Genomic DNA, 18534 nt, shown 5'->3' on the forward strand with positions numbered 1-18534 from the left:
AAAAGTTTACAAATATACATAAAACAATGATAATAAAAAGGGAATAAAAAACATCTTTAGTATTAGCAAAAGTACCCTGTGTTCTATGTCTTCATCCCAAAACATGAATTTTGCACTGACTCACCATTCGGGGACAATGTCACTGCAGGCATTGAATGCATACTGGGTTCTGCTATGTATTTGAAATCTACAGGAATGTCCCTGCAAATCAAGAAACACACAAGGTGAGAAACTGAAGAAATTTCTTCAAAAGAACTAATGTCTAAACTCTGTTTCCCACTAAGAAAACCATAAGAAGCTAATGGACTAAGAAATGCTGGAATAGTATTGGAATTAAAAAATACTGAAACTTCCTCATGAAGCTTCTTGGAAAAAGAAAATCAAATTGTAACAACAGTTTTATTGATAATAACAAAATTAACATTGTTAATGAAATGTAAAACAGTGAACAGACTGGAAACCACTTTTAATTTGAAAAATAAAATAGACGCAGTTTCCATTTCAATTGTCAATCAAGTGTGTATTTTGATCATATTTAGAACTAAACTCAGCCAAAACAGCTAAAAAAGTAGTCAACCTATTTAGCAAATTTCTTTGCACTTGGCCAGGTTGCTCTTCTATAACATATCACAGTCCTTTGCTGAAGCACCCATAATTCTGGTTGGTAGGATTTAGCAGTACTCTGTTGGCACTGGCCTATGAGAACCTAGGGTCACCACTACATCATAAAGAAGCATGGGAATACGACCTGAGTGAAGATGCTAGATATTCCCTAGCCTGATACATAATAATATGATGACAACTAGGATCTTAGGCAGTTTCAAAAGCAAGAATGTCTCTCTTGAAACCGAGACACATCAAAGGTTTGGTGGACATTTGTCAGATATGTTGGCGGAGGATTCTTATTCACAGAGGTCATCAAATCCGGCTCCTACAAGGCCCCTCCGATCCTGAGATCCTCTGAAAAGACTGTTGTGTTTTCTCATGGATTTTTAATGAAGATTGTGGTTAAAAAAACAAAACAAAACAAAATCCTTCTATTTGAAAAGAATGGGCAGCTTTTATGGAAAAATAATTCATGACATTTCAAAAAATTGCCAATAGGCTACATCAATTAATAATGGTCATAATTTTACATGTATTTCAGAGATACATAACGTTCTTAGCTTGTGAGAAAAACCATGTGTACTAGTTAAAGATACAAGGGAATCTGGCCAAAGATTACATTTGTATCTCTTGTCATAAATATGCAAGGCAAGATTCAATGAAAACTTATGCAAACTTCTGGGGAAAGCAAACAAACAAATTTGGAGTTGCATGTCCTTCCAATGGGGTGTGATATGGTGGTGGTGTGGAGCACAGTTATTATATATGATAGTATTATTTTTAATCATAAAATCATAACAATATGATTTAATCGTTTTAATCATAGCCAGTGAAGTAAATAGAAACCTCACTTACATGGCAGACTCCAATGGCAGTATTTTCAAAGGGTTGTGTTTTTTAAGATTCATCTTTGGCTGCCCCTTTCCCCTTGTGTTTAGTATAAACTGTCAGACTTCACTAGGATGGGAACTCACCATTCCCAAACTCGTAGGCTCTTGTCATCAGAAGTGCTCACAAACCGCCTATTCTCATCCACAAACACAATGGTGTTGACAGCCCCCAGATGTCTATCATATTCTTGCACGATCTCCCCACTTCTGATGTCCCACTGCAGGTTGAAGAGGAGAATACAAAGGAGTTAGAAATGGTGCACAATTATTAAAACAGGATAAAAATTCACTAAGTCTGGGAAGCATATGGGAAAAGATGACCAACATCAAGTTCTCAAAGTTTGTTGATTCTTAAAAAACATATGGCTGACATAAATAAAAAACTTCTAATGATACACTGTATATTGTGAGCAATTTCTCTGAAAATCTCAGTTAGAAATATAATACATGAGTCTGAAATATTAAGGTTATTCATTTCCTAAACACTTACTTGTACAATCTTCTTATCTGACATTCCAGCCACAAAAAGATTCTGTTTGTCTTCATCAGGATTGAACTTGACACAATAAGGAACTTTCCTGTTTGTAAATCTTGATATACACTGACCTAAAAACAAAACCCCAAATTACCTGTCAATTTGGCTACTTAAAAGCAAATGCAGAGTTGGAGAGCTTGCTTATTTAAAAACTTTAGCATATATTATTTTTCTTCTCAAATTATAATGGTTTTTACTTAAAGAAGGAATTTCTGTAATTCACAGTGAACAGAAAGTGTACACAATTCTCAGAAATAAGAAAAATTACAATTAAGTAGTGATCTTAGATATATAAAAAACTGGAATAATATGGAAAATGAAAGCTCAAGTTAATATGGTTATGAAGCACTTACACAGCATGTAAAGCTAACTTATCTAAGGAAGAAGGATATAGAGGCATCAGTAGGACAATATACTAAACAGTTCAAGCTATTCCAACAGAAAGCATTTTGAGAAGATTTCATATTCACTCATCTCTCAAAATGTCTGCTTATGAAGAGCAATAAAATGGGTATACAATTACTTTTATTCATTATATTAAACTCTCCCTCCCCATTAACGGTGCAATTTTCTTTGTGAAAGACCCATTTGCAAAATGACAGTTTAACTCTTGAAGAGCTGTAGGAAGGAGCAAGGAAAAATTGAAGAATAATAACATTTAATTTGCAAGCTTAAGTCATTAAGACAACACTTGAACTGAAAAACGTGTTTCACTTACAAATTCTAACAAGCTAAACAATTATGTATTAATTAGGCTATGTTACTTTGAAAATCTTACCTGTCTCAGTGTCCCAGAGCTTAAGATACCTGTCATATGCTGCACTGAGAAACTGAGTTCCTACACCATTAAAGCAGATATCTCTAACAGCTTTACTATGACCTAAGGATAAATAAAAAATTGGTGATGAGGAGGAGGGAAAAGTTAATTTTCTCTTAGAAGATAAACTCCAAGAGATAGATTAGATATTCTAGTATACTGGAACTGATAGTTTAAAAAAAATTAATGTAGCATTTCCTAGTACCAAGTATAAAACATTCAATAGTTAAAGGTGTGCAAACTTATAATTAGCCAATTATTGTCAAAAAAAAAAAGGCAGAAACTGATTTTTTGGTGTTGGTTGCTTTTGAAATGGCATGTTCTGAACTATGAGTCAAACTTATGGTGTATTTTGATACTTGTGAACCAAGTAATTTATCATCATTTAAAGGGAGAGAGGCAAAACACTGCTCCCTCCGTCCCTGTAAAAAAACTCAAAAACAAAACACACAAAAAAGAAGAAATGTTAAATGGCTCAATCAAAGCAGACACTTTACTTGGTTTGGTGAAAAGGAACCTGGATGAACAGTCAGATGATGGGGAATAACTAAGTGGCTATCATCTTCCTGAGATTCCTACAGAAAAAGTCTTTCCCCTGTCTTGAAAACAGTTCCGTCTCTCTCAGTGTGGTTGAGGCCCACATCTATCTCTTTTTGCTCTGTTTCCAGGCTCAGATTCATATTCTCACAGATTCTGGTCATCATACTTCCTGAAGGGTACTTAAAGACACCAACAAGCTTTGTAAGATGGGCTAGTGAAAAGAGGCTGATGTAGGAGTGGAGAAGCTGGCTAAATAAGACTACCATTTACAAATGATATCTGACAGGTGCCTTAGAAAAACCCAACAGCTTATAAAGTTAATACCATATCATTAGTGTATAAATGTTGTACCTAGCCATTGAAAGACTTCAACATCTTTAACCAATTACACTATTTCTCTGTACAATTCTACATGTAAAGTTACACTAATACTAGCATGGCATTTTCAGAATGGACTCACCCAAAATAGGGTTTTACATGGATACAAGGATACATAATTACAATCAATGTATATATGGCTGATGCCAGATTCAAAGGCAAAAGTGCTTTTGCTAACAATGTAATAAACTCATTTTCTTCACAAATGTCCCCATTTGTGACTAACAGATTCAATACCACCTCAGTATCAACTAAAAGCAAGCAAAATGCCCAATAAATGCTTTCACTTGGTAAATTAGCTTGGTCACTTCTTCACTCTCCCTAGGGGCTTCTACGCTTTATTTCCAAAGACATTCATTCAATTGCAGATTCCATGGACATGAAACATCCTTACCTTGATTACCTCTTCCCCAAAGAGTTTCCCCCCCACTGATACTCACCAATCCAAATCAAGCAATTTTGTTAGGCTGCAAAGATCAATAGTTATACCCTTGAGTGGTTTACTCCCCATCTATGAAGACAGCCATGAAAGCTTTCTCCTGCTGTGAGGGATACACATAAATCATCTGGCAGCAGACTGACACCTAATCACTACCAGCTATCTAATTTCACCACGAACACTAGTGAATGAACAAATGGGCCAAACAGATTTCTTAGAACAAATCTTGCTAAAAGCAGAATGGTTAACAGTAAAATCACATTATCAAGAGTGATATTTTTGGATATAAAATAGATTACTCCACACATAAAACTTATGTATATAGGTATATACACATAAACACACATGTATACACACATACATGAATATATAGCCCTACATACACATACTATATCCATATATAATGTGTATACACATATACATATAGATACAAAGAGAGAAGTATTACCAACAAATGTTCTCAAACAGCGCCGATCTCCATAAACTTCCCATAGCTGTGGGAAAAAAAATGGAAATATTAAACTGCACTCATAAGTTCAATAAAATGACAAGTTTCATTATTAACAGTTATGATAGTAGAATTAAATGAAGCATGTTGGTATGCTATTGGGTTTTGAAATTTAACTATTTTGGTTTATTCATTTAAAACCATCAACTTCTTTAATAACAGCTAAAAAAAAAAGTCAAAAGAAATTCTGCCCCCATCTCCAAATCTGGTATCCAGTAGAAATATGATTATATAACTGAAATCTAATAGGCTTACAATTACTCTACCTCACACTGAACTTTTCTTAGGGTTAAAGGGAATATAATGCCAACCTGCATACATGATAACATAGATGTCAGATAGAAATTAATGGCCTAAATCCTGGACTTCCTCACTTATATCATTTTAAGCTCCTATAGGTAAGTCAAATGGTTACTCTAACCAGGGGAAACTACTACTTCATGGACCCATCTCCTTCATATACTTCAGTTTAAAGCCATTAAAAATTTATGAAGGATGAATTTTTAATACACAATTTTTTGAACCCCAAGACCACTACAGGGCTGACATTCATCAAACTACAACATTTCAAGTATGGAAAAAACACATAAAAATACACAATTTGACTGTATGTCTTAGTATGATATAAGTTGACCCCTTTGGGTTAAAAAGAAAAAGACTCCAAAACTGCAGTTGACTTAAATGTTGAGTGTGCTCGCAAAGACTCTCCCCTATCCTGATTTTGTCATTGTTGCTGTAGTAGCAGCTTAATGGTCAGAGATCACTTACCAGAAAACACAAAGCAGTAGGGGTATTTCTACTACCTCTTGAGAGCCACAGTCAGAATAGTTATGGGTCTCAATTTTCCTACATCCCCTCCAACATTTGTCACTTTCCCCTTCCATTATTTTAGCCAATCTGGTAAGTGTAAAATTCTATCTCTAGGTTGTTTTAATTTGCATTTCTCTAACCAATAATGATTTAAAGCATTTTTTCATGTGAGTATAAATTGTTTTGATTTCTTCAGTTATTAAACTACCTATGCCCTTTGACCCAGCAATACCACTACTTGGTCTATTTCTAAAGATAATTAGGGAAAAAGGAAAAGAACCTATATGTTCTAAAATGTTTATAGTAGTTCTCTTTGTGGTGGCAAAGAACTGGAAATTGTAGGGTGTCCATCAATTGGGGAATGGCTGAACGAATTGTGGTATATGATTGTGATGGAATACTACTGTAGAAATGATGAACTCAGTGATTTTAGAAAGACTCGCACAAAATAATGAAGAGCTAAATGAGCAGAATCCAGAGAACAGCAATGTTTTGAGAACAACGTTGAATGAATAAGTTTTTTTGACTATTATAAGTACCCAAATTAAGTATAAAGAACATATGAAGAAAGATGCTATCTGCATCCAGAGAAAGAACTGAGGAATAGATGTATAGAGTAATTTCACACACACACACACACACACACACACACACACACTTGTGTCCAATGCTAGCCATCTCTAGGGCAGGGGAAGGAAGAAAAAAATTTACATGACAATTTTGTATATTTGAAAGGCATAGCAAGTTGGGCATAGTAGATTTGCAGTTTCATGTGCAATTTTTTTAAAATTGTACTATACTATGGAAATGCTTGTTTTGTCCATAAATTAAAAATAAAATTTAAAAACAAAATCAAAAATAATTTAAAAAAATAATAGTTGTGGGTCCAAAAGGCTACTCATGCCGAATATAATTAATGGATGGATTTTGATAAAGAAAAATTAGTATGAGCCTGAATTCCAGGTCCACTTGTACCCTCTGAAATACAGTTTAAACTACTGAAAAGATGTGGAAGGAATACTACCTTACTTTGCCTAACAGGGAGATAACAAATCCCTGGCATGGGAATTTTTCTATATGACAAGAGGCATGACAGGTAAATGAATTCCAAACAAGAAGGTTTACTGAGAGAAAGTTAAGAATAGTTGTAGAGGAAAAACTATGTTTAATATCTTTGATCAGAACTAGGTGAGAGGCAAAGACAGTTTGGTAGGAGGTCTATAAAGCCACTTTCTATTGTTATCAAGGCTGTAGTCTTTTAAAGTTAGCCATTTTAAAATGCTCCTGAAGAGCAGAAAAGAAGCTTTTCTATTGGTATTATTAATAATTTTTTTGAGGAGCTGGACTAACTAATGTGCAAGAGAGGTAACAGAATTAATAAACCAAATTAAACTTTAAAAAGTAACATGCCCTCCAACCAACAATGAAAGTGCAAAGAATGGATTACAATTTTAATGGAAAACCACCCAGAAAATCCCAACAACTAAAATGGGAACATGTTATAGGTGATAAAGAACCTAGGATAAGCTAATCTTTAAAACTCAGGTCTTGTCAGTTACTAGAGCCTAAAAAAAAACCAAACAAACCAGTATTTACATTTAAAAAAAAGATGTATACACAATTAAAAAACAATTATTTTCCCCACCCAAATTTCCTTTTATTTATTCACTAAAGTTGAGTTCATGAATCTGTTATCATGCATGTTGATCTCATGTAATAAAAGAACCTTAGAAAAATATCTACAAGTTCAACTTTTATTTATTTGAGCCTGAAATTGTGATTTCCTCAGTCTGGGCAGTAGACAGTAATGGAATTCCCTTTATCAATGAAGACTGGCCAAACGTCCTGCAACTTATAGTTTTTAGAGAGTAACCTGGAGCCCAAAGAAGCCATGTGACTTGCCCAGGGCCACAGAGTCAATATGTGTCAGAGCTGAGACTGGAATCCAAGTTGTTTGGACTCTTAAGCTGGTTTTCTACCCACTATGCCAAACCCACTATGCTTCTCATATATTATTATTAATTGTGAATACCAGTGAAAAAAGATAACTGAAACATTATCATAAATGCTATTTTTTGCAACAGTAGCTCAAACTGGTAGTCACATATTCTTATTTTAGTATTTTAAAAAATTACAAAAATTCAAGAGAAATCTTACACACCAATTAGAACAGATAAATAAAGCTAGCAACATTTAATATTACTGTTACATGTGAAGTAATGTTCCCCTTACGAAAATGGGCAGAGAGAGACTGGAGAAATATCATGTACTGGAGCTGAGTGTGAAAGAGGAAAATAAATGGCTTTTTGGGATAAACTGCAAAAAGGCAGGAGTTTGGGGCACCAAATTATTTTAAAGAAGGTAGCAGTAGACTGAAGTGAAACAGAAAGAAGCTATGTATGAGAAGAAAGCCCAAGGTTTTTTTTAGCACAAAGTATTGTGTAACAAAGTAAAGGTTCTAAATCACAATAAAGAAAAGGTACAATTAAGCAGTAATAGGTAACAATTGAAATTTAAGGTAAGAGAAACCACAATATTACATCTAGCTTTTATTATTTCTTCAAATCCTGCTCTCTATTGTTTTCAAAGGACAACAGAGTTAGAGCTAAAAAGGACCTCAGAAGCCAGAGCCGCACACCCTCATCTTATGGCTGAGAAAATGGAGGCTCAGTGATTGAGGTAAAGCCATTTCCGTGGGGTCACTGAGCTGGTCAGCCTTGGAGGCTGAATACAAATCCAAGTCCTCTGACTCTAGAGCCAGGATTCTTTCCACTCCATGGTGCTGCTTACCAGGTCCCTTGTGTGGTCCAGCCGCAGCAGTGGCTGCTGCCGTGTGTGTGAAGATAACCAGGAGTGAGAAGACTTCCGGGCCAGTCTAGGCTCTGTCACGCTACTCTCTCTGTGACCCTTAACCTCTAGGAACCTCAATTTCCTTATCTGCCAAGTGAAGATAATAAGAGCTGTACTCCTAACCTCCCAGGGCTGATAGAAGGATTTTGCTGTGTGTGAAAGATTATGAGGTACTGAACATGAGGAGGCAGCAAAATGATGGTAAAGGTTAAAAAATTTCAAGCAAAAGACCCAGTTATACATAGGGTGTCCCAAAAATCTTGGTGCAGAGTTTTAAGCTAGTAAGGCCTAAGCCTTTAAATAGTTTTAAAGCAATTTTAAAGCTTAAAGCTACACCAAGACTTTTGGGACACCCATGCAGTATTCCTATTTTATTCAGCTTTAGTGATGACATATTAGAAATATCTCACCTTAATTTTGCAGTCCATGGAACAAGACAGCAACAAATGGCCAGAAAGAGGAAACAGCCTGACAGCACTGACACCCTTTAAATGAGCATTACAATAATTAATTGGAAAAAGGAAAAAAAAACATATATTGAAATAAGAAATTAAAAAAAAAAGGATTTTTCAATAGAATTCACTAGTCTCTCCTTCCCTGCAAAAATTATGTCCTAAACTAAATTTCATGATTAATTCAGGAAAAGATGCCCCGCTGTAAACACAGCTTTTGAAGTCCCGTTAAAAAAACCCAACAACAAACAACCACAAAAAACCTATTGATACTCATTGGGAGGGCACTGCTGATTTATTCAAACAGCTGATTTGCCCCCCTTCCTCCCTCCCAAATGCAGTATGACAGCTCTTTCTAAAGAGCTGCAAATTGTGGGTCTTGGAATGAGTACAACCAACAAAGAATTTCAATATAAAATGCCTCCTACCTTCTTTCCATCTAAACCCTTCAGAATATAATTTGTTTATAAGCTTAAAATTTCAATTATTTGCCTCTTTTGAATATGATTTTGTTTTTTCCTGAGTTAGTCTGAATTTTGCTACCTTCTCACCTGCTACTTTTTGCTCCTCCAATGTGAAAAGATCCCAATAGGGGACCGAAAGAGGGAGGGCAGACTTTTGGTAACTGAAGGGAGGGCTCAGTGATAGCAACTCTGCCCTGTTACTCAATGACTTCACAGTCTGAAGGGAGGTGATGGCATTAGTGGCTTCCAGGCACATCTCTATCCTCAACAAGAGATTCTGGTGAGCTACAGGGAGGGTGGGGGAATGGTGGTAGTTGTCAATCCTGTGCTTAAGAGGGTCAGTATAATGGTTGGAAAACTCAGTGTAAACCATTACTTCCAAAATTAGTAAATGAATTTTCAAAACTGTATTGTCTATAATGACATTACACCAAAATGGAAATATCAGTCTCTACCTTTGTATGTCCAGACCAAACATGGATCTGTTTTTTGGGAAGATAACATTTCTCAGGTGGTACTGCAGAACGGAGATTAACACCTACATCTTGAGGAACATGAAGATAAGACCTGCCTTGATAGTCATACATTTCTTTGACTAAAAGACAAAGGAAAAGAGAATAAACTATTCACAAAACAGCTATAAATTAAAAAGCTCTGCAGTCATTTTAAAACAAGATTATGCCATTTTTAAGAGCTCATATTTACTTTTTAATAACTTAATAATTACAAAGGCTTGTTCAACTTTAATTGCTTGGAATTATAGCTATTATTAACAATCAGATGTATTGCCAAATTTCTAAACTGCTAAGGAATATTAGACATACACTTTTTAATAAGAAATATAATTCTCTCAGTCATGCCTACAATTTAGTGATTTATAAAACAGTTTATAATATAGTTGTGGAAGGAAAAGTCATTTGATTACACCTATATTTCTAAAGCTCTACAATTTATTTCTTCCCTCCAAGGACACAGACAGCAACTCTGTAGTAGGCAGTTTCATGAGTTACAAAAGAATTTGTAACCTAGTGGTTAACTTCATGGTGATAAGCCTCTCCAAACTTAAGATAGGCTGGTCCTTAGACAACAGCCTGTCCCTAAAGCTACAGTCAGAGTCTCTGCAACTTGGAGACCCTGTTAAAACTTAGAAGGACAATACAGTGATTTGGAGCAAGGGTGTCTGGGATTCAAACCCCATCTCCAACAACAACTAGCTAGTTGTCTATAAGCAAGTCATTTAAATCGTCTGAGACTTAGTTTCCTCATTTCTAAAATGGGACTAGTAATAACGAAAATTTTATCTGTCACACCTACCTCACGGAGTTGTTATGAGGATCAAATTAGATAATGGCAAGGGGGAGGAGGGAATAAGCATTTATCTAGTGCCTCCTTTGTGCTAAGCACTTTAAAAATTTATCTCACTTGAACCTCACAACAACCCTTCAAGGTAGGTGCTATTATGTCCATTTTACAATTGAGGAAATTGAGGCAAACAGAGGTTAAGTGACTTACCCAGAGTCACACTGCTAGTAAGTGTCTGAGGCTGGATTGGCACTTAAGTCTTCCTGATTCCAGGCCCAGCACTCCACTGTACCACCTAATATATGTAATGTGCTTTGTAAATTTCAAAGCACTGTGTAAATATGAAGTATCCTCATAAAACCATTCAATTGGCTGAGACATTCAGAACTCAAGGCCTTTTCCATGCCGTGATGAGGCACTGGATTAGGAAAAAATTTGATTATAAACAGAAACTTATCTACAATAGCAAGAGGAAAAGAAATATTATGCTTAAGCATGGATAGATGCCATTTGTTGCAAGCCATCTTAAGTCAGTAACAAAATGGAATATAGATAGAAAAGTGATTTTCCAAATACGAGAAATGGTTTTTCCCTTCCCCATTTGCATCCTTTGTCTTAATCCTCTTCTAAACCACTTTTTCTTAAATTCAGGGTAAATTTTTTAGTGGGAATACAAGAGAAAGAGTATCCACAGTGCTACAATAGGTGCTCTGAGGCGATGAATGTGATTTCAAAGCCACATTAAGTATAAACATTTGTTATGATGAGGCATCCTTAAAACAACATTGAGGTTTAAAACATCTGAATCATTAAAACTTCAAGTGTTATTGTGTCAAATGAGAATCAAATTAGCATTTTACCTCAAAAATATGGCTTATGATGTAATAAATTGAGGGTTATTTAGGGTTTCTCTTCTTTACCATATTACTAATCATAAGCACCTCCATCAGAAATATAGAGGTATAGAGAAAAACTGAAAGAGAAATTGCTTATCTTTACCAGAATTCTTTTTAAAATTTAGAGAATAAAATTAATGGTTCCAAATTTTAATCAAAATTAACCAGATTTAATTACTTAAGTATTGATTAATTGGGGCAAGAATAATTAAGCATTCACTGAGGTTACTGTTATAGAATTCACTTAGCATAAGAACCTAAATGTATATTTGGATGATTTTCAGTTAATTCTGAAGACAATCAGTGTCATCTGTACTGTGTACCTAGACCGACTTAAAAAGTAGGTACTTAAAAGTTTTCGATGTATGATTTAAAAGAGAAGTCAGTATAAAAAGTATGTTACCATGTAAAATGGTCTTTTCTTCCCCAGGTTTGTCATCCTCATGTTTGCCTTTCTTTTGCCTCTTGGCTGTGATTTCGTCTAATTCTTTCTGTTCTTCCTATAAAAATCAAGTATATTACTTTAAAATTCAAGTTCTAGATCTCACCTTACATTAAAATCAACTATAAGTTGTTTAAAACAAGTCAGCTAACTATAACAAAAGGTCTTATGGCACAAAAGTGGTGGCAAAGATAATGCCTAAGTTTAAAGTAGTAAAATGTCCCCTAAATCAGAAAAATGAGCATATTTCAGAGTGGCAAACTTTAAAACAGAAAATCATAATATATCATGTTGATCAACAACTATTAATTAAGCCTTTACTACGTGCCAGGCTCTGGGGAGCAAAGACCAAAGTAAAATAAGTCATTGCCTCAAGGAGCTTACATTCAAATGTGAGCATTCAAGAAAATGAATGAGGGTTGTTTTATATACTCTTTCAACATAACTATAAGCTCTTTATGGCTAGGGATCATTTTGTTTCTTTTGGAACTCAGTGTATGGTACAGTACTAGAAACACAGTAAGAGCTCAAACACTTTTCACTGGTTGACACATACTCATAAATATTTAGTGATACTAATATCATCAGAATTATAAGACTGGTTTGGAATTTAACATGGCAGACATGATCTTAAAATAATCCTAAAACATAATATAGAGCTTAAGTAGAAACATTCTTAAATCCCTTACAGAGCATATATATGTAATGCCAATAGGAAACATTAATGCTTACTTCTGAAGGTTTAGCCACTTCTTTTTCATCTACATATTTTGCCCAAGGTCCTAAGAAACCATCAATATTTGATGCATCATTTTCTTTGAACTTTTTTCTCTTTTCTGTTTTTCTCTGTCCAGTTTCAAACACAGTTAAACCTGTAAGACATCACAATGCATTTAGTAGAAAAGATGAATATTACATACACAGGGAGTGATAATGAATGGACACAATTTCAAAGCATATATAACACAAAGCAAATAAACAAAAGCTTAACCATAGAGTCTCACACTACAATTTGTAATTCATTCTTTTGCTAAGGAAGCCCTCTGGCCATTAAGGTATTTTATACATGCTATTATAATATTTAAGTATTCTTCGAAGTTTAATGAATCAGAAAAATGAATAACTTCAGTAATACTGAATCCTCTCTGAATGAACTTTACTTGGACCACAGCTTCTCCATTTTTAAAGAAACTAACAGTTTAATACTGCAAATTAAATAATGAATGAAACTTATTATTAAGCTGTCAACTTATAGTTTTTATTTTTTTTTACAAAGTGGTAGATTGTCATTTAAAGAATCTATTTAGTTCAAAGACAACTTCCAAAATAATGTTTAAACTTAAGTATCATTTAATACAAGATTACAAAGTAAATATTGTTGTATTAATATTATTTTGTGATGTTTTCAAGAGATCTTAATATTAAGCTGACATCTAATTACAGAATTTTAGAACTAGATGGGAAGTTTTAGAGGGCATTTAGTTCAAACTGTCAAACAATGCAAAAATTTCTTCAGCAGCAAGGGAAGGGGAATAAACATCTATATAATGCCTTCTATGTGCCACGTATGGTGCTCAGCGCTTTATAATATCTCATTTGATCTTCATAACAACGCTGTTATATTCCCATTTTAAAGTTAAGGAAACTGAAACAAAGAGAGGTTAAGTGATTTGCCCAGTGTCTGAGGCCAGATTTGAACCCAGGTATTCCTGACTCCAGGCCTAGCACCCTATCACCTACAGATTGCTACCTATCCTCTGCTTGAGTACTTTCAATGATGGCAGTGGTAGGGAGAGTTCATTATCTCACATGACAATTTATTCTACTGTTGTCCTTTAGACTATGAGCTTCTAGAGAGCAGAGACTTTTACCTCTCCTTGAACCCCCACTATTTAGCACAATGTCTGACAGACAGAGCTGCTTAATAAATGTTTACTATTGGACTACTGAATAGATCTAGTTATTAGAAACTTGTTTTTCTTATAATAAGCTAAAATTAGCTTCCCTGTAACTTCCATTAATTGGTCCTAGCTCTGTCCTCTGTAACAAGAACAATCTTCCTCTACTAGGACAGTATTTCTGGTGTTCCCCCAGCCGTCTTTTTTTCCAGGCCAAACAGTTTCTTCATCTCTTCCTTAATATTTCCACACTTCTCACCATCTTAGATGATATCCCTCCAGAAGCACTTTATTTCCTTAAAATGTGGCACATAGACAAAATACTCCAGATGTGGCCTGATTACCAAAGACCACAATAAGACTAATATCTGCTATAATCTGGATTTGATCATATGAACTTTATTCCCCCCCAGGTATACCTCACTGCTGGTTTGTAATAAGCGTATCTTTTATCACAAGACCTACTGTCAGTTTAGGTTTCCACTATCCTGTACTTATTTTTAAATCCAGATATAAGATTAATTTTCTGTCAGAGATTCTATATTGCTATGGGCTTTTTTCCATCATCAAGAAAACGTAAATACCTTTTATTATACTTTTTAAAATGTTCACATATGTCCAATTAAGTTAGCTTTTTGAACAATGGTTTATTATGTAATTAGCCTTGAATGATTTACCATAAATAATGACAGAAACAGCCCAGATAATGAAATCCAGAGTTAACTCAATCCAATAAACATTAGATTATTTCACTCTTCCTGATGACCAAGATTTTAAATAGAATGACTAAGAAGTCAGGGTGGCTGAAAGCCATTCTTGTCCCCAGTAGGTGGGGGACAGAGAAATCTTCCTCACGAACACAGCCTTCCCATCTTCTAATGGTAACTCCTAGGTCAGGCGCCAGACATGTACTACATTTGCCATGGCTGAAGTGGAATCATACCAGACCTGAAACTATCTCTGTCTATGTGGAAAAGGATAAACAGGAAAGGCCAAAATAGAAAAGATACCTGCAAGGAGGTAAACATGCTATAGATTATAAAAGAGGAAGGAAAGAAAAATTCTTCCTTTGACCGAGAATTTGAAGAGAGCAGCAAAATAGAGAAGCAGGAGAACTGAGCAGAGGAATTTAAAAGGCTGGTAACACTACAGTACAACATACTTCAAGGAATAAAGTGGCTATACTGTTATGTTTCAGTAAAAACTTGGAGCAAGTTGATGCTTAAAAAAAATATATGCAAAATTATATTAATTATTTACTACACAGATACACGTGTCTTGTTAGCATTGAACAGCTTTCCAAGTATTCAGACTACACAACAGGCCATTAATTCCCCTCACTTCTCCACCCCCCAACCCTGCTGCCAAGTACTTGGAAAAACTACATGTATTACTACAAAAAGGGAGCTGGTCCTTTGTATGGCACAAAAAGTAAATTGCTTAATGTAACCACACCTTCCAAAAATCATGAAAAAAAAATCAAGTATAGACTGTACCTAGTTATTACTATATAACGTTATATTACTATATAACGGGAGCGGCCAATTTACAGTAGAATCAAGTACATATAACTAATATCAAACATCATGGGGTTAAGGATGGACTTAGTATTTATTGTCCAAATTCTAGCCTAGCTAAATTTGGAGTGGCTCATCATAAAGCTGATGAATTTTTCTACTACAGCAACTGTTAAAGACCATCCATTAAGCTAGAGAAAGGTAATATCCACATTGACAAAATTATAGATCCTTGATATAATGAAGCATGCAAGTATCAAATATTAAAAATAATTTACCTTGATTTTTCTCAGCTTCTTCTACAGACCCGATATATTTAGTAGAAACTTGATGATTATCTAATGAGGGGTCCAATGCATAGCCTAAATTTTAAAAAAAAGGGGGGGGCAAATTGTCATTTGAATTTTTTGCCAGTCATAATTTTATAATTGCATAAATAACTTCACATCCCATTTCCTTGACTAAAATGCAATAAAAATTTTCTTCACTTAATAGCAATCATCTTTCCCTGCCATATATTTCTAGTTAAATCCACAAATAGAATTTTTAGTCTGGACTACAAAAAGACTATAGCAGAAAAAGATAGAGACTATTCTTTCAGGAAATTAATCACACTAAAATTACTAAGATCTTTCCTGGTTGTTTAAACCTTTGTCTAGTTTCTAATAACACAGTAATATATATGTGTATACACACACACACACACACACACACACACACACAAATACACTAAAAAGGTCAATCATAGAATAGTAATCACTTTTAATTATTCACTGATATCCAACATTTCAAGGTTTAGTTAGGAAAAGAGCAAACATTTTTGTTTAATTATGTGAAATAGGGTGGGGAAGAGAAATTTAAAAAATTAACAGCGTGTTATACATTTTGGGAAAAGCTCATTTCTAGTTTTGTTAAGAATATTCTTCATTTCCTACTCTAAAATGACAGTATATTTGTAATTACCCCAGGTTTGAGACATGTCAGTAGTAGGTGACTAATTTAAAGATATATTACCTATAGGTCCCTAGAGAGTTTTGGGAACAGGGGAAAAAAGGCCAAATACTAATCGAAAACAACACATTTTGTAATATTTCGTTTTAAGCATATGCCACCTGAACTTCCAAAGGCAATTTAATCTCCAGTGTCATAAACCACCAAGGCCACAATTTGTTTCCACAGAGAACTTGCATGGAATATTTTAACACAGACACTTTTAGACAGGGAGGGAGCGGGAGTTAGGAATAGTAAAAGTGTGCATCTTTGTGGACATATGCAAGTTGATAAGTTTTTATTCCTCAGCTAAAGTTTATTCAGTAAAGACTGCTTTCTCAGAGAATCAAGATTTAAGTCAAATATACTTGATAATAAGTTCTTAATAAGCTAAATGGTACAGGTGCTCAACTCACCCTCTTGACATGCTAGAATAGAACCAACCACCTGGCTATTAGTTCATTTGCATTTACTTTTCAGCATTAAAATATTTTCTTAGCCAGAAGAGATAGCTTGATGGTAGGAAAGCAGCTTTGGAGTAGAATCCCTGAAATCACAGGTTCAAATCCCATGAGTCAATTTAGTCTTTCATTCCTTTAATGTACAGAAAATTTCACTGTACATGAACTTTCTGAATGAGACTTTAAAGAAGTTAAAAAAAAAAATTAAGTTGATACCCCCACTAAAAAAGCAACACAACTATAAAGACCTGCATGGGAAGTAAACTAGCCTTTAAGATTGATCTTTCTCTACATACATACCTGTGCACTAACGGTCTGGTGATAAATGAGAGGGTTTTCTGGTTCTTCCTGCCTCCATGTATTCCCCAAATTCTGCTACAGTTCCTGTCTAGAATGAGGGAATATATACTCCCTCTTCTCTGTTCACCACTATCAAATAAAACCCCTCCTTTTTTGTACCCCCTTTCTAACCTTTCTGCATGGAAGAAAAAAAATAGAGTTCATAAAATCATAGGAGTTAAAAAGAGATTTTAGAGATCACCTTTAGAGATCAGAGTTTAGAGATTTATTCTTACAGATGAGGAAACTAGCCCGGACTGGTTAAGTGACACACAGGTAGTAAAGTAAGAAGTAGATCCAGAAGTAATCAAATTAATGAACCAACCAGAATTTATTAAATACCTGCTTTTTGCAAGGCGCTGTACTAAGTACTATCAATAAAAAGAAAAAAACAAAAGTCCCTGCCTTCAAAGAGCTTATAATCTAACAATAGGTATATAAGTATATACAGAAAATAAATTCAAGTTAGTTTTGAACTGAGGTCTTCTGACTCCAAATCCACTGCCATTTTTGCTGCTTTATACAAAGTTCCCTCCATTCCCTAACTCCCTTGCCTGTTTTCTTCAATGACCATTCAGTTCCAACCAACCCTATACTTTATATATGTAAATGAGATAAAAATGCATGTGAGTGGACCTAGAGGAAAAATTATTTTTAATTTTCAAAGTAACATAAAATATTTCTTGATTCCCCTTTGTCAATTTTATGAAAGTTAACTAACTACTCTTAAATAGAAAAGGATCCAGCCTAATCTGGCATATATACATATATCTTGTGTAGTAACACAACCACAATACCAATTTGGATAACAGTATACCATTCTTTAGAGAAGTTTAAAATCCATTATACGTTCTCTTATTTGTTATTATTTTTATTTTCCTTTTTCAAAAATTAAATTTTTTCCCTAAGGTAGGTAGCGAATGATACCATTTTTTCACCATCAAGACAAAATAAAACAAAGAGAAGTTCTTATCTCAATTAGGAATAAGAGACTAAATCTGGCTGAGATCTACCTCAGAAAATTGTGACCTTTTTTCCACTGCACCATGCTTTAGCCAACATCTTTATTTTATTTATTTAGTTATCAATATGCATAGTCTATTTTCTCTTTCTGAAGCTTGTCTTATTTACTTAAAAAACCAAAATACTTCTATTAGCTTCCTTTTAGTAAATTTGTCTGAAATAGTCCCAATGTTAGGCACATTTACAAACTGGAGAAATTACAATTTTTGCCTAAAATTTCCAAACTGTTTAATCATGGTATAATTGCTAGTAGCTGGGGGAATAAAAAGGACATAGTTAAAACATTCATTAAATTATTTAGCAAATCCGCCTCAGACTGTTACAAGTTATAACTCTTGCCACAACAAAGACAATCCTTTTGAATCTGTAATTTGCCA

The 18534-nt window shown here is 34.4% G+C and overlaps 1 protein-coding gene across 1 annotated transcript in view; it reads right to left on the bottom strand.

Moving 5' to 3' along the window:
• The window catches only part of CDC40 (cell division cycle 40), a 53442-nt gene that overhangs the window by 6948 nt on the left and 27960 nt on the right, over positions 1-18534 (bottom strand). Inside the window, exons 4-13 of the mRNA XM_036767890.1 lie at positions 15623-15706; positions 12662-12801; positions 11891-11987; positions 9745-9884; positions 8784-8858; positions 4654-4699; positions 2810-2911; positions 1987-2102; positions 1581-1714; positions 125-201 (exon numbers count right to left, since the gene is read on the bottom strand). Of these exons, the coding sequence (XP_036623785.1) occupies positions 125-201; positions 1581-1714; positions 1987-2102; positions 2810-2911; positions 4654-4699; positions 8784-8858; positions 9745-9884; positions 11891-11987; positions 12662-12801; positions 15623-15706 (1011 nt within the window). The remainder of the gene's footprint in view (positions 1-124; positions 202-1580; positions 1715-1986; positions 2103-2809; positions 2912-4653; positions 4700-8783; positions 8859-9744; positions 9885-11890; positions 11988-12661; positions 12802-15622; positions 15707-18534) is intronic.

The sequence above is a fragment of the Trichosurus vulpecula genome, chromosome 7 (genome assembly GCF_011100635.1).
Source record: "Trichosurus vulpecula isolate mTriVul1 chromosome 7, mTriVul1.pri, whole genome shotgun sequence".
In the NCBI taxonomy this organism is placed as follows: domain Eukaryota; kingdom Metazoa; phylum Chordata; class Mammalia; order Diprotodontia; family Phalangeridae; genus Trichosurus; species Trichosurus vulpecula.